The 15,215-nt window shown below is 41.2% G+C and overlaps 1 protein-coding gene across 2 annotated transcripts in view; it reads right to left on the reverse strand.

The window, feature by feature from the left end:
- Positions 1-14,811, reverse strand: part of nt5c2a (5'-nucleotidase, cytosolic IIa) — a 32,289-nt gene extending 17,478 nt beyond the window's left edge. Inside the window, exons 1-2 of one of the 2 annotated variants that reach the window (XM_030725463.1) lie at positions 14,766-14,811; positions 12,738-12,859 (exon numbers count right to left, since the gene is read on the reverse strand). In XM_030725463.1, coding sequence (XP_030581323.1) covers positions 12,738-12,838 — 101 coding nt within the window. In that variant the 5' untranslated portion in view covers positions 12,839-12,859; positions 14,766-14,811. The remainder of the gene's footprint in view (positions 1-12,737; positions 12,860-14,765) is intronic. The other variant, XM_030725462.1, reaches the window with a different exon arrangement.
- Positions 14,812-15,215: the final 404 nt, after the last annotated feature.

A 15,215-nucleotide genomic window follows, 5' to 3' on the forward strand; every position in this document is an offset into this window, starting at 1 on the left:
ATCTAAATATGCTTTCATGACATTTTTCTGCCCTCACCGCATCTTTCAGATCAGTCATTTTTTGGAAGAATCCTATGAAAATTGGCCTGTAAGGGTAATTTCCCATCATTGTTATTACCATCTTCATCATTCAGGCCTAATTTTTAATCTTCAGTGGGAAACCTACGCATAATTATGCCATAACTACAAACCTTCCTGCATTATTGGTGGATTTATTGGTGCGAGAATAACAATCATAGCATCTAAACATGTGAGCACAGTCCCCAAATTTGGTTTGTTTCTATCGGCTGGCACCACATGTGAAACACCGGGACATAACCACATGGTAACGTAGATTACGGCCCCTGCTGAAGCATACGTTTCAGCTTTATTTTGGTACCATATATATATATATATATATATATATATATATATTTAAAATCGTTTGTATCATATTTTGACGCTAAAAACTTTGATTGAAATTTGTTTTTAGTGTCAAAATATGTATGTAACAAGAGCTGGGGTTCTGGGGCTGAATATGAAATTTATAAACATTGCCTAAGGTCAATGGTGAGAGAGCACAGAGGCATTTTCAAACGGGGTCTGTCCTCTGGTGCACTGCAATCAGGAGGAAGTGAGTGAAAATTGACTTTTCACGCCTTTATTTGAGAATCAAAGGACATGCAAACTCACATGATTTTATACAATTGGAAGGAGAATTAAACACTCTTTTCATTCATTTAAAAAATTATTTTATGAGGCCAGGATTTTTTATGATAACGCTACCTGAAATTAGTCAGTAAGTAAATTTTATTTATTTAGCGCTTTTCACAGGCAGTAGTCACAAAGCGCTGTACATGCAAAAACAAAAGCAGACAGTAATTAAACCATAATATGTAAAAAAAAAAAATGTAAAGCTAAAATAATTAAACAACATAATAGCTAAAACTAAAAATTCAATAAAAAATCCTCAGCAGAGGGCCTTTTAAAAAAGAAAAGTTTTTCACTGCTTTTTAAAAGAATCCACAGAGTCAACTGAGCGTAGATGTAGAGGTAGACTGTTCCACTGCCACCAACTGAAAGGCTCTGTCCCCCCGAGTCTTTAGTCGTGTGCGGGGAACAACTAACAAATTCTGAGTTTGTCCAATTTCACCCACTCACTGCATGGCCATTGTTTTCCAGCTGCATTAACCTGGAGTTGCCGGTACCTATTTAGAGAGCAACTTGGGGTTCAGTATCTTACCCAAGGCCTGCAGACTGGAGCAGCCAGGGATCGAACCACCAACCTTTCGATTAGTAGGAGGAGTAGGAGCTACAGCCACCCCTTTATACAGTGATCTATGCGTTTGCTGTAAAGCCATGCCAAGTGCCTGCTGTTTCCCTCCCAAAGGTGGGCTTGTACAATTTCCAGAGATTAAATGTTGACAAGAACAATTAAAATACCTAAATACTCAAATCTGTTTAAACTGTTAGAAACCTAGGCACTCAATCGAGTTTACAAAATTGGACAAAATTGTCATCAAGTTATTGGTTTCACAAAATCAAGATGCACCATACTCAGTGTTTCCTGTTGATTTTTGGTGTGGGATGTGAGCAGCAGGTTGGGTTTGATGGGGCAATAACATAAGTTACCAGAATGTTCTAATACCAACATACTGCATAAAGGACATTAACAGACGCTGTGTGATTCACAGCCATCTCTAATAAGGCAAGACATGACTTGGTACACCAGCATGAACAAATGTAACCAACTCATAAATCACTCAGCTTGTGCACATAAAGCACCATACTGCAGTGCAGTGTAGTTTAATGGAGGAGCCAGTGGGAGCTCGGCAGCAGAAATGAACACAGAAGCCACAACAAAAGCAGAGAACACAGTTTGCAGGGCTCTGGTGCTGCACACAACAATTTCACACTGCGTAAGTAATTAGCATGTTTGTCTAACACAGCATGTTTGTAGTAACAATTATAGGTATGCACCCTAAGAGGGAACAAAACATTTCCCTTGAAACGTTAAAAGTAGTCATCATACTTTAGTCAACTATTACTGTGTGAAATCAAGACTACACACCAATGGCTGACTAAATAAGATGAGCAGTTAGTGAGAGCTAGAATACACAGACTAGCCAAATGCTAAGCTAATCCAGCTTGGATGAGAGAAAGTGAGGTTTGTTTGTTCGTTATTGGTGGCCATCCATCCATTCTGCTTATCCTTTTCAAGGTCACGGGGGGGGGGGGGGGGGGGGGGGGCTGGAGCCTATCCCAGCTGTCATAGGGCGAGAGGCAGGGTACACCTGTACAGGTCGCCAGCCTGTCACAGTGCCAACACAGAGAGACAGACAACCATTCACACCTATGGGTAATTTAGAGTTTCCACTTAACCTAACCCCAGTAAGTGCATGTCTTTGGACTGTGGGAGGAAACCCACGCAGACACAGGGAGAACATGCAAAGACATGCACTCTGACAGCTTACAGCACCAGAAATTGGGTACATTTACCATTTGGGTACGTTTCTGCATAATTATAACAAAAACATTTGGTACATCTGATTTTCACATCTTAATAGTGGATAAAAAGAACCCAGGTCAACAAATAAAATAATACAAATATTTGTCTTGGTTGTTGATTTACTGAAAAAAAAAATCATCTTATATTACATATTTATAAGGTCAGGAAGTATGTGACTCTTTACATTTGGTGACAGCTTTAAATATTTTCAACAACCCCACCGAATGTTTTCATTTCACTTTAGTTATTTTTCTACTTTTATGACTTGTGAGACAACTGGATGTATTAGGCAATATTTATGCAAAAATGTAGCAAATCTAAAAAAATTCACAAACTTTTCCATGAAGAAGCATTAAAATACAGACTGCAGACATACAGATTATTAGACCTAAATACAAACCCAATTCTAAAATTGTTGGGACACTGTAAAATGTAAATAAAATGCAATGACTTGCAAATCTCATGAGCCTATATTTTATTCACAACAGAACACAGAGCATAGAACAAATCAAATGTTTAAGCTGAGACATTTTACTGCTTATTGAAAAATATGAGCTCATTCTGAATTTGATGCCTCTGGAAAAAATAAGTGGTACTAAAAAAAAACAAACAAACAAAAAAAAAAACAGCTGAAAGAACATTTTGCAACTAATTAGATTAATTGGGAACAGGTCAATTACATATCTGGGTATACAGGGTTCTAGCCAGTTTCATTCACTATGTGCCTGCGCGATCCCACAACGTTCCTGTTCACGCTTGATTTTGCGGGGCTACAAAAAGCAAAATGGCGACCAGCATGAACGCGAAGGGAAAGAAGAGGAAAAAGGGAGCTCAAAGGACAATTTGAGGCATCTTGTTAAACATAAAATCCCAGGAGCTGTGAGAGGCTTTGTCATGCTGACAGTGTGATTATGGATATTCAAACGTAGAACGTGCTTTTAGCAGCTGATCAGATTGATAAAGCATCTGGATTATGTTTTTGTTGTGTACACTTTTTATGTGATTTCTGCAAACCAATTAGCGCTCGTGGACACATTGAATGCATGATATGTAAGTGTAATTCTTCTGGTTTATATGCAAAAAGAATTATCGCTTTATCTAATGAGGCCTGAATTAGAGTTCTGTGTCGGTGTCTGAACCCTACACTGTAACACAACATAACTTGGTGAGCACCTCTTGAGAAATGTAACTACACATCCACAAGGACTGTGATTACTGTAGGCTTCAGAGGTGATTTCTGGTTACGTACGTAGGCCCCACAAAGACCCAAGGCAGAAGTCTAAAGCCCCGTTTACACGACACCGTTTCCACTGGAAACTGTTTTTTGTTTTTGTTTTGCAAAGCTTGTTTACACAACACGCGCATGCGTGGAGGGACTCGGTAGGACGTGCAAAAATTTGTTCATTATTTACAAAAAGGCCAATGTGAGAGGCTTTGTGGACTGATGACAAGGTTGGATTGCTGCTGCACACAACACTCAATAATAAAACGTCAAAAACACAAGAAAAGATCAACTGTGAATCACACTACTCGAAGTTCGCTGAGGCACTCGTGAATCCTAACCCTAACGAGTGTTGTTCGTCTGTTAGCGCATGCGCAGAAAACTGTGGCGGTCGCAACCATAGTGCGCATGTGCGAGTACCCCCGTTTTCAAAACTCACCGTATTCGTTTACACGAGGACGGAGGCCGGTGCATTTCTGAAACGCTACACTCTGGACCCCATTTCGGAAACGCATCGTTTTCACTCCGTTCTCATGTAAATGGGAGGCCGAAACGCATCAAAACGACACCGTTTTCATTTTGAAACGGTGTCGTGTAAACGGGGCCTAATTCAGGCCTAACTGTTCACCATCACTCAATTAGCAAACGAGCACAGCATTTAGTTTAACATCAGCAAGCTAATTAGCATTAGCTTGCCACCCCCCCTGCTGTAGAACCCTGGTTTAAACAAAACCTTTTAGACAAGCAGAGTTTCAGAAGTAAAAACTGTGCCTACCAACTGTAGAACAGTTTCAGAATAATTTTCTTCAGCATAAAACTGCAAAGACTTTAAAAAATCTCATCATCTACAGTTTATAATATCATCAAAAAGATTTTGCTGAGCGCCTGGGTGGCTTGGTGGTGAAGCCGGCGACCACATATATATATGCCGGTGCGGGCGGCGTGGGTTTGAGTCCCGGCCTGTCGCCAATTTGCCCGCATGTCTTCCCCTGTATCATTCCCCCATTTCCTGTCTCTCCCTGTCTGTGAACACAGGTCCCAGTGCCACAAATGCAGGTTAAAGTGAGCGTGTGTGTGAATATTAGATAAAAGTGCTTAGGTATAGATAAAAGCACTGTATGGATGTGTGTTAGATTAGGTTAATGGCTCAAATTGAGTAGAAAGGCCGTATATACCCTATATTAGACTAGATTAAACTTTATTAATCCCTTTAGGAAGATTCCGTCAGATCTTTCTATTGCCAAAGGAATTCATTCACCCATCCAAATAATTGAAGTATTCCGATCACTTCAATGGTCACAGGTGTATAAACCAAGCACCTAGGCATGCAGACTGCTTCTTCAAACATTTGTGAGGGAATGGGTCGCTCTCAGGAGCTCAGTGAATTCCAGTGTGGTACTGTGAGAGGATGCCACCTGTGCAACAAGTCCAATCGTGAAATTTCCTCACTACTAAATATTCCACAATCAGGAGTTAGTGGTACTATAACAAACTGGAACCAACTGGGAACAACGGCAACTCAGCCGCAATGTGGTAGGCCGCATAAAATGACAGTGGGGTCACCAGATGCTGAAGAGCATAGTGTGCAGAGGGCGCCAACTTTCTGCAGAGCCAATTGCTGCAGACCTCCAAACTTCATGTGGTCTTCAGATTAGCTCAAGAACAGTGTGTAGAGAGCTTCATGGAATGGGTTTCCTGACATAACCAAGCTCAATGCAAAGTGTTGATGCAGTGGTGTAAAGCACGCCGCCACTGGACTCCAGAGCAGTGGAGACGTGTTCTCTGGAGGGATGAATCACACTTCTCCATCTGCCAATCTGAGGGAGGAGTCTGGGTTTGGTGGTTGCCAGGGGAACGGTACCTGTCTGACTGCATTATGCCAAGTTTAAAGTTTGGTGGGGGGGTTATGGTGTGGGGGTGTTTTCAGGAGTTGGGCTCGGCCCCTTAGTTCCAGTGAAAGGAACTCTTAATGCTTCAGCATACCAAGACATTTGGGACAATTTGATGCTCCAACTCTGTGGAACAGTTTGGGGATGGCCCCTTCCTGTTCCAACATGACTGCACACCAGTGCACAAAGCTGCTCCATAAAGACATGGATCCCCATAATAACCCAAAGCCTTGTGCAAAGCCTTCCCAGAAGGGTGAGCCAACACCATATTAAACTAAAGAATGGGTTGTCACTCAAGCTCATATGTGTATTAAAGCAGAAGTGCAAATACTTTTGGCAATAAAGTAAATAAATGATAAAATGGACGGTTCTCATATAGCGCTTTTCTACTCTATTTGAGCACTCAAAGCACTAAACAACATGTTTTCATTCACCTATTCAGACAAGCACTTTTTTTAAACCTATCATACACATTGACACTGACAAATGCATCAGAGAGCAACTTGGTGTTCAGCATCTTGCCCAAGGATACTCCAGCATCAGACTGGAGCAGCCAGGAAGTGAACCACTAACCTGCTCTACCTCCTGAGCTACAGCCACCCATGTATCATCCATATACTGTCTTCACTGGGCCAAATCTAATTTCAAATGGACTGAGGCAAAGTCAAAAACTGTTTTGTGGTCAGACGAACTGAAAATTTGACTTTTTTTTTGGAAAACATGCATGCCCCATTCTCTGGACTAAAGAAATGAAGAACAATCTGGCTTATTATCAACACTCAGTTTAAAATCCTGCATTTCTTATGGTATAGGGATTCATTAATGCCTATGGAACTGGCAGCTTTGCACATCTAGAAAGTTACCATCAGTGCTGAAAGGTATATACAGGTTTTAGATGAACATATGCTCCTATCCAGCTGACATCTTTTTAAGGGAAGGCCTTGCACATACACCATGACAATGCTAAACCGCATACTGCAGCTATAAAACAGCATAGCTTTGTAGAAGAAGAGTCCAGGTACAGAACTGTCCTGCCTGCAGTCCAGACCTTTCATCAGTTGAAAACATTTGCTGCATCATGAAATGAAAAATATGACAGATGGCCCAGGATATTTGTTGAATTGGGTTTGCATAGAATCTGTGATTCTGCTCAGACTGCAAACTGTATTTCAGTTTCTTTTCAGATGGTAAGCAAAAGGACATGAGATCAATGATAAAGGGATAAAAGGGAAGACATAAAGAAGAGAAATGCAACACCAAGAAATCACAATGACCACAATGAGAGCTGCTGTCATTGTGAGAAATCCCACTCACAATCAGTGTTTGCATGTATGGACTTCCATGAGTTGCAAGTTTGATGGAAAGTTGACGCACATCATGGACATCACAACCAAAAAGTCATTTAGTCAGTAGTCACAGTTTATTTCTATAACAAAAGGATGGCATACCTCGTTGCAGGATGGTTTTGAGTCAGATCCCTTGGAAAGCTTGGTAATAGAAAATACACGTAGTATTACCACTGAACTCATAGGTGCTGGTATTACTACTCATGCTCCTGTGTTTTCTCTTTGACAGCAGACTGTCAGTACTCTGCTGTAACTCAGTATCCTGTTACCGCTTAACAAAAGCATTTTGTTAAGAGTCTATTACCTATTATTTATGTTAAAATCATACATACACAAAAAAAACATTTGCACATTTTAAAGCACTTCTGAACACATGTCAAAGGACCTAGCTAGGTCATCCCTGAGTGCATCATCTGTTCTCACTAAGCTTCTGTGGTTTTAAAATTAAACACTGGGGATTAGTCAGTGTTAATATATGCTTCTATTATAATGAAGGAGAAGAAACAAAACTTTGTTTTTCCATTTACTTTTTACATATTATTATTTAAGCTATTACAAAATAATTAAAACACCCTACAATGGCAAACTGAATAGCTAAAAGGTCTGATTAGGGAGCCTTTGCCTTAAACGTAGGAACTGCCCACCAACTGGTCTGAAGTCCTGCCAAAGAAAGGTGGCTGAAAGCTCCACAATGAGCCAACACCAACCTCATACAAACCTTCACATTAGTGGACAACCTGCTCTACCTCCTGACGTTACAAAGGCTGTGGCTCAGGAGACAGAGGCTCAGGTTTTTCAGTCATGGTGCAATAATGATAAACTCATCATTCCCATATTTTGCATCAATATCCCCCCTTTTTTTTTAAAGAAAAGGTGATAGATAGAAAGATAGAAACTGAACAGTGATTTTAAAGAAATATTACTAGCCCACATGCAAAAGATTTGAGGTCTGAAAGCCTAAAGGCCAATGCGCATAATAATCACTTGCTATAATCCATCCATCAGGATCGTGGTGGTGGGGACCTAACTGTAGGTCTCTGGACTGTGGGAGGAAACCCACACAGACACGGGGAAACGTGCAAACTCCACACAGAGAGGCCCAGATGGTGGATTCAAACTGTGCTAACCACCGCACAACCTCATTAGCTATAATCACGATGTATTTATTTAGTGTACTTAATTGCTGCTGGTGGTGCAATGGATGTTATAGTTAACAACTATAAGAATAACTGTTGCAGCTATACCACATTATAGGTTTCAGTAAGGCATCAACTTCCACTTTTGTTTCCTGTTGCACAGCAGTAAATCCTTCCTGTACTACATGTACACAGCTCAGCACAGTGACAGCATAAACACAAAAACCACAACAGCTGCACTGTTACATCAAGCCCTCTTTTACCCGTTACAAGCACTGTCGTATTTTTTGTGTAGTCGGTGTGTTTTTCTTTCCATCATAAAAAGTCTGCATGGTGTACTTGGGTATGAATGAGAATATGCTTACTGTGCAGGTGCCTGTCTCTGACTGGTATGGTAACATACACCTAGCAGATGTTCGGCTCCCTCTTCCATAATGAGCTAAGATAGCTGCCATCTTCAGAGAACTGCTCCATGTTTTCCCTGTTCTGACGTGTCCTGTCCTTTCTGTGTTTGTGTCTGAGAAAGTAAGCAGGCGTCAGTGGCCTTTTCTTCATGGCTGCACTTGTTAGAGAGGTAAGCTGCTATACTTTGGTTTATTTCCTTTGGTTATCTTCCTTGCTGTTTTGGCCTTGGTTCACACTGACATTAATTTGAATTGGTATTTTTTTATGAATGTAGAACAGAAAACAGAATGAAACATAAAGACAACAACATACAACAATTATGAGCACAAATGTAACCGAGGCACAACTATTACATAGAAAATATGAATGGCTTCAAAGCACAACATAAACTTGTCCCCCTGCTGCAGTGATTTACACGTTAACTCTATGAGTGATCTCTGCTGGGTGTGGTTTCACGTTTTCCTCCGAATGCCAACACGCACAATGCCAGCATGAGATCTGCACACTGGACTCCATTTCTTTCTAGAGCTCTAAGGATGCAACAACCGTGAAACATTCAAGCAGAGAAAGAACAGCGACACACTGCTTTTCAACCTGCTGTTAAGTTACATTTTAAAAATCAGTTAAAAGAATAAATTTAAATATGAGAGATTTGGTTTGGGCGTCTGGTATTTTTTCATGTCTGGGATTAAGGAAAGGTGTTTGAAAATCAAGAGAGAAAAAAATGTTTCATGGCTTTCGTTTTGTTGTTGATTTTACTTTGCATCTTTTTCATAGGGAAAATTAAACTGCAACAAAAAACAGTTTTTGTTGCAAATACATCATCCAGATGTGGTGCATCTTCAAGCTGCTTAACTGCATTTGAACTTGTTTTCATCACATGAAATCACAGTACCATACAAAAGTCTTAGCCAGCCCTCATTCTTTCTGTTTTATTTCCAAGAAGCCTAACTTTGATGCAATTTTTAAGCAATCTTGAGCAATAGTTCTTCAGTCTTTCTGAAGGCATTTCAAAGGTTTTCTTTGGACACTTTTTCACTTGTTTTCAGTCCAGTCCTTGTATCTGGCCATCCTCAGAGAAATGTTTTATTTGCTAAGCCACTTAACAAACACTTGGCATGATGTGAAGTGTATCCTTAAAAAAGTTGAGGTAACTAAACAAGTAGAGGACAAAAGAAGAAGTGGCAGGTCTAAAAACGATCTACAGCTAATGAACATAATCTCAAAGTCACGTCCTAAAGAAAAAAGAAAAGAAATCCAGCAAAGACCTGACACAACTGATCCATCTATTGTTTGCCAAAGCCTTATCTGAAACCAGGGGAGAGGCCCGAGGGGTCCCAGATTACTGTGGAGTGAAATTATTCTCAAAAGGGTTGCAAATGTGTAATTTTATGCGTTTTGGATCAAATCCAAGATTTACAACCTTGTACAATGATTTGTGTAGAATTTCTGAGTACTGACAAATGCATGCTCTAATCTACACACAGGTACAAAGCAATCCTTTTCACACAACTTTTCACACAACTTTTACACGCAAAGCTGTGAAACTCCAGAGCTGTGTGTTGAAGCATTCAGATATTACAGCAAAATGACTGATTTTCCAACTAAGGAAGTAATTTTGTTTGATCAAGTGTATATTCCAATTAGCACTCATACTGCTGAAAACAATGTAACTTTTATTTTTAGAGCAGTGGCTCAAGTAAAATGTGAGGCATTTAATCTGTGCTAATTTCAAGGTACCATGCTGCTACAGCTAGCTAACAGCTGACAGGGGTGGGGGTGGCTGTAACACCTTTTAATAAAGTATTAAACCTATACCAGTGCTGAAAAGTAAATACATATTTTCTATGGTACTCCTTTTTTCAACATGCCATGACATTGGGTGAGAAAAACTCTACCACTGTGAGGGGGAAATAAACCAGTACGCAGCTTTTCTTTTAGCTTAGTGTATATTTTCTAGCAACAGCTGACTGAGAGCTGACCTTAAAGTCAGAGGTGACTGCTTTTTGACCTAGATGAAGTGTCCCAAGTGTTATTCAGTGCAAAATAAAATGCCTGAGTTAAATATTTTGTGATACGTCTACATTTTTTATTCTTCACTCTTAATTTACCCTAGGCTGTGTTACAATGTGTTATTGCAATGAAACATTGAGGCAATGCCTTGAGGCGACTGCTGTTGTGATCTGGCGTAATATAGAGAGAACGTAATTGAACACTTTGTGTTTGACATCAGTTAATTAATTCTGTGTTAAGGCTGAACAGGTTAAAAATAAACAGGTATTTTTTGTCCAAATTTAAGATCCCTAGCACAAATATTCTTTAAGTTTTGAGTGCTAGAACAATAATCCCTCGTCTCCATGATTCTGAGTTACTTTTGGGTTTGTAAGTCCCGGACTTCAACATTATTGAAGCAGTGTGGGATTATCTCGGTGGAGAACAGAACAAAAAGCAGCAATCATCCAAAAAAAGAGCTTTGGAATGGCCTTCAAGAAACCCGGAGAGCTATTCCCGAAGCCTGCTTGATGAAATTACAAGAAAGCTACCTGAGAGAGTTCAGGTTATGTTGAAGAATAAAGGTGGCCATCCTAAATATTGACTTTCATGCTTGTTAGAGCAGTGGTCCCCAACCTTTTTTGAGCCGCGGACCGGTTTAGTGTTAGAAAATATTTCCAGGGACCGGCTTTTAAGGTGTGGCGAATAAATACGTCAAAATAAATGATACGACCATAACCAAGTGTGATATTTTCTACGTATAATAATAAAAAACGGGAATCCACTTTGTATTCGTATGCAACTCTATCAGCAGCGTTCTCGTAACATCCCGCCTCAACATGAATAACAGGCTCTCTGCCCACAGCGCTCCCTGGTCAGCTGTTAGAGCCATGGTAAAACATGCCTTCAAAATAAGATACACCGCAAAAACAAATACAGTAGAAATCACCTCAGTCGGATTCAAATGGCCCAGTTTGGGGTCTATTATCGAATTTCGCTGCAATGGCTTCTGCTTCATCTATGAATTTGCTTCTGCAAATTTTATAATCTGAAATTTTACTCGTAAGTGCAAGTTTGTAGCTTACACTTGCCACGATTGTCCCTGGTGAAATGAACTGATATAAACACTAAAACAATTTCCAGGCGTTGTTAGTGTGTGTGTAGTTGTGCATGAACGAGCCGATGCATGGAAGTGGGCGGAAAGGAGCTGAGGAGGGTTTTAGCGCTAAACTCATCCAGTTTATGCGATCACATTTAACTGGAAATTTATTACAATGGGACCAGATTTTTCATCCGAGGTAGGTGAATATCCGACGGATTTATGTGATTATTTTATTGGAGTTAATGTTAGGAAAAATCAGGACCTGCAGATGCCATCCAACTAGAGCGAAAACCCGATTTGTGCGACTTCGACTTAGGTGATTTTTACTGTATAAAGCGCATGAAAAATACAACTCACCATAACACTGAATCAGTGTAAGCCCCCTGAGCTTGTTTCACTGATACTCATTTTTGCTGGCTTCTGGTTTGACTGGGTTCGGCCGATTTCACATGGAGCGTGGCTGCAGAGCCGCGGTGTCAAGCGCTGGAGAGTCAGTTTGATGGCTGGGTCTACCTCACTGCTATCCCCGGTGTTGATAAATAAAAATGGTAAATGGACTAGTTCTTACATAGCGCTTTTCTACTCTTGTTGAGCACTCAAAAATTTAAAGAAGCGTTATGTAGGTCAACCAACCGATTTCGTTAGACAGGCCTGAAGCTTCTGGGTTTAATTTTAGCGGTGACGTATCATGTGAGCAGAAACGTCTTGACACGTCAAGAGGAAGTCATGGAGGGAAGTAACGGAGCGAATCCGCCCATTTTTCAAAATAAAATATAGTTTAGGCGCAGATAATAAGTAAAACGGAAATAATTTAAGTTATTTATTCTTTATGTGCGGCCCGGTACCAAATGTCCCACGGCCCGGTACCGGTCCACGGCCCGGGGCTTGGGGACCTCTGTGTTAGAGCACTAATTCTGTTTTTGCCTTATATACTGTACTTCCATGTATATCTGCAGCTGTTTCAGTAATTTGCTGCACCCATTTTACCAGGAAAATATAAACAAACAAGAGGTAGCTTAAGACTTTTGCACAGTACTGTATAACTCAAACTTTTCATTTTGGCTACAATACGGCTGTAGCCATCAGTTTGTCTTAGACAGACTGATCCACGCTGAAGACTTCTGCAGTACTTTTCCTGCACACGGACTACCACGTACCTGTGGTGAGCTTCACGGCGATACTTCTTCATGGCTACACCATCTATGTTGGCTGGTAGATCGGCATAGTTCTGCAGACGGTCGCTCCACGAAGTAGTCATCTTTAACTGTTAAAAATGCTTCTATAAGACAGGAGCCAGAATCAATTACAGAGAGACTGTTGGGAGACCCAACAGTTGACCCAAAACACTGTAATGAGAGTACTAACAGGGAAGAGAAAGACACATGATGCACTGCTAAAGAAAATAAAGGAACACTTTAATCAGAGTACTGCATCAAGTCATTTAAACTTCTGGGATACTAATCTGGTCAGTAAGTATCAGAGGGGGGTGTTAATTAGCTTCTGTTGCTTTGATGTTCATGAAATTAACAGCAGGTAAACTAGAGCGGCAACAATGAGACAACCTCAAACAGGGACGGTTATACAGGTGGAGACCACTGACATTTTCTTCCCTCCTCATCTTTTCCCTAGTTTTGCATTTGGCTAGGGTCAGTGATGGCCTCATGGCAGGATGAGGTCATACCTGGACCTTACAGAGGCTGCACAGGTAGTCCAACTCCTCCAGGATGGCGCATCAATACGTGTCAGGGCCGTAGAAGGTCCTTAACCCATCAGCAGGACCCGTAACTGCTCTTCTGTGCAAGGAGGAACAGGATGAGCCCTACAAAATTATCTCCAGCAGCCACTGGTGTGAATGTCTCTGACCAAACACTCAGAAACAGAATTAATGAGGGTGGTCTGAGGGCCCAATGTCCTCCAGTGGGCGCTGTGCTCACTGCCCGGCACCGTGGAGCATGACTGTCCTTTTCACAGATGAGAGCAGGTTCACCCTTAGCACACGACAGACATGAAAGGATTTGGAGAAGCTGTGGAGAACTTTATGTTGCCTGCAGCATCATTCAGTATGACTGGTTTGGTGGTGGGTCAGTGATGGTCTGGGGAAGCATATCCATAGAGGGATGCAAAGGCCATTACAGGCTAGGCAACGGTACCCTACCTGCCATCAGGTATCAGGATGAGAACCTTGGACCCACTGTCAGAGCCTACGCTGATGCAGTGGGTCCTGAACGACAACACTCAGTCTCATGTGGCGAGAGTATATATGTAGTTTCTGGAGGATGAAGGATGATACTAGTGATTGGCCCCCAGGGTCACCTGACCTAAATCCAATAGAGCACTTCTGACAAAATATGTTTTGGTCCATTCACCAAGTTGCACCTCAGACTGTCCGGTGATGAACTGGTCCAGATCTGGGAGGACATCCCCCAGGACATCTGACATCCTTCGTCTCACATACAAGGTCTTGATGCACTGAGTGTTTCCTCTTTACTCAACTGTTTTCACTCTATGCGTTTATACACCACTCTGCACTTAATCATTAGTTATTATTAATCTCTGGCTCTCTTCCATAGCATGTCCTGTCCTAAATTGACATCATCGTCATCTCCTAATGAGAAGGCTCTCATTGAGCTCTTATGTGTTTTCTAAGTGAATTTCTTTTGAGCAGTGTATTTATCCTCCCTGTTAAATCCAGAATTAAATGTAAAATTATTCTCACATCTTTCAAGATCAGGTTTCAAACATTACCCCTCCAGTCTCAGGAGTTGTAATGTCCCCAAGTTGTTAAAAATATTGACCCTTTAAGTTGTATTAAAAAGACTTAAACAGCAACTTTCATTTCAACAGATCTCAATAAATGTTAAAATGCAGCTTCACGGCAGTTTCTCCAGTCAGCTGAAATCAGGTTCCGGTAAAGTTAGCTCGGTGCAGTAACTTCAGACGCTACTGCCGACAGCTAACGGTTCAGCAGCGGGCTAAGTGTCCACCACACCGCTATGCGACGTCGCCCCGAAGGCTGGAGCCGTACCGCAGCTCTAATGCAGGAAGTTAGCTCAACTTTAAGGCGTGTGAGAGCAGCACATTGTTAAGGAATTATGGCGGCTGTAGCCAGCAACCCATTGCAGTTCAAACGCAGTTTACCAGTTATCTGGACACATACTGTGCATAAAAGACACAAAACAACTCACCATCGATTTCACTGTTTCAAGTTCGTATGGCGTACGGAGCATGCGCAAATCTTTCCAGCTGCTTCCTGCTCTTCTTTGAGTTGTTATTGCAGCCTCATGTTGCACTTCACTGCCATCCTCTGGAGGGTTCCCAACTGGCAGCTGGGATTTAATGATGGATAAAGTGGTTTTCCTTTGGTCACAGAAATCCTCAACAAGGAGGAGGGAAGGAGTTACAGTGGATCACTATCTGGCAGGTAAATATAAGAAAATATGATGGGTAATCTACTAAGAGTGCAAAAATTTATATACAAAGACTCAGCCAGTTCACTTCAGTAATAACCAACATTCTGCCAATGGCAGATTAGTGGCTCCAAAATGAGCTGACCTGATGAGGGAGCATGAGGGAGACAGCAATGCAGGCCTACTAAGCAAATAGTTGAGTGTAAGCACGCGTTTCTCTATGTAAAC

Source organism: Archocentrus centrarchus, unplaced genomic scaffold (genome assembly GCF_007364275.1).
Source record: "Archocentrus centrarchus isolate MPI-CPG fArcCen1 unplaced genomic scaffold, fArcCen1 scaffold_55_ctg1, whole genome shotgun sequence".
In the NCBI taxonomy this organism is placed as follows: domain Eukaryota; kingdom Metazoa; phylum Chordata; class Actinopteri; order Cichliformes; family Cichlidae; genus Archocentrus; species Archocentrus centrarchus.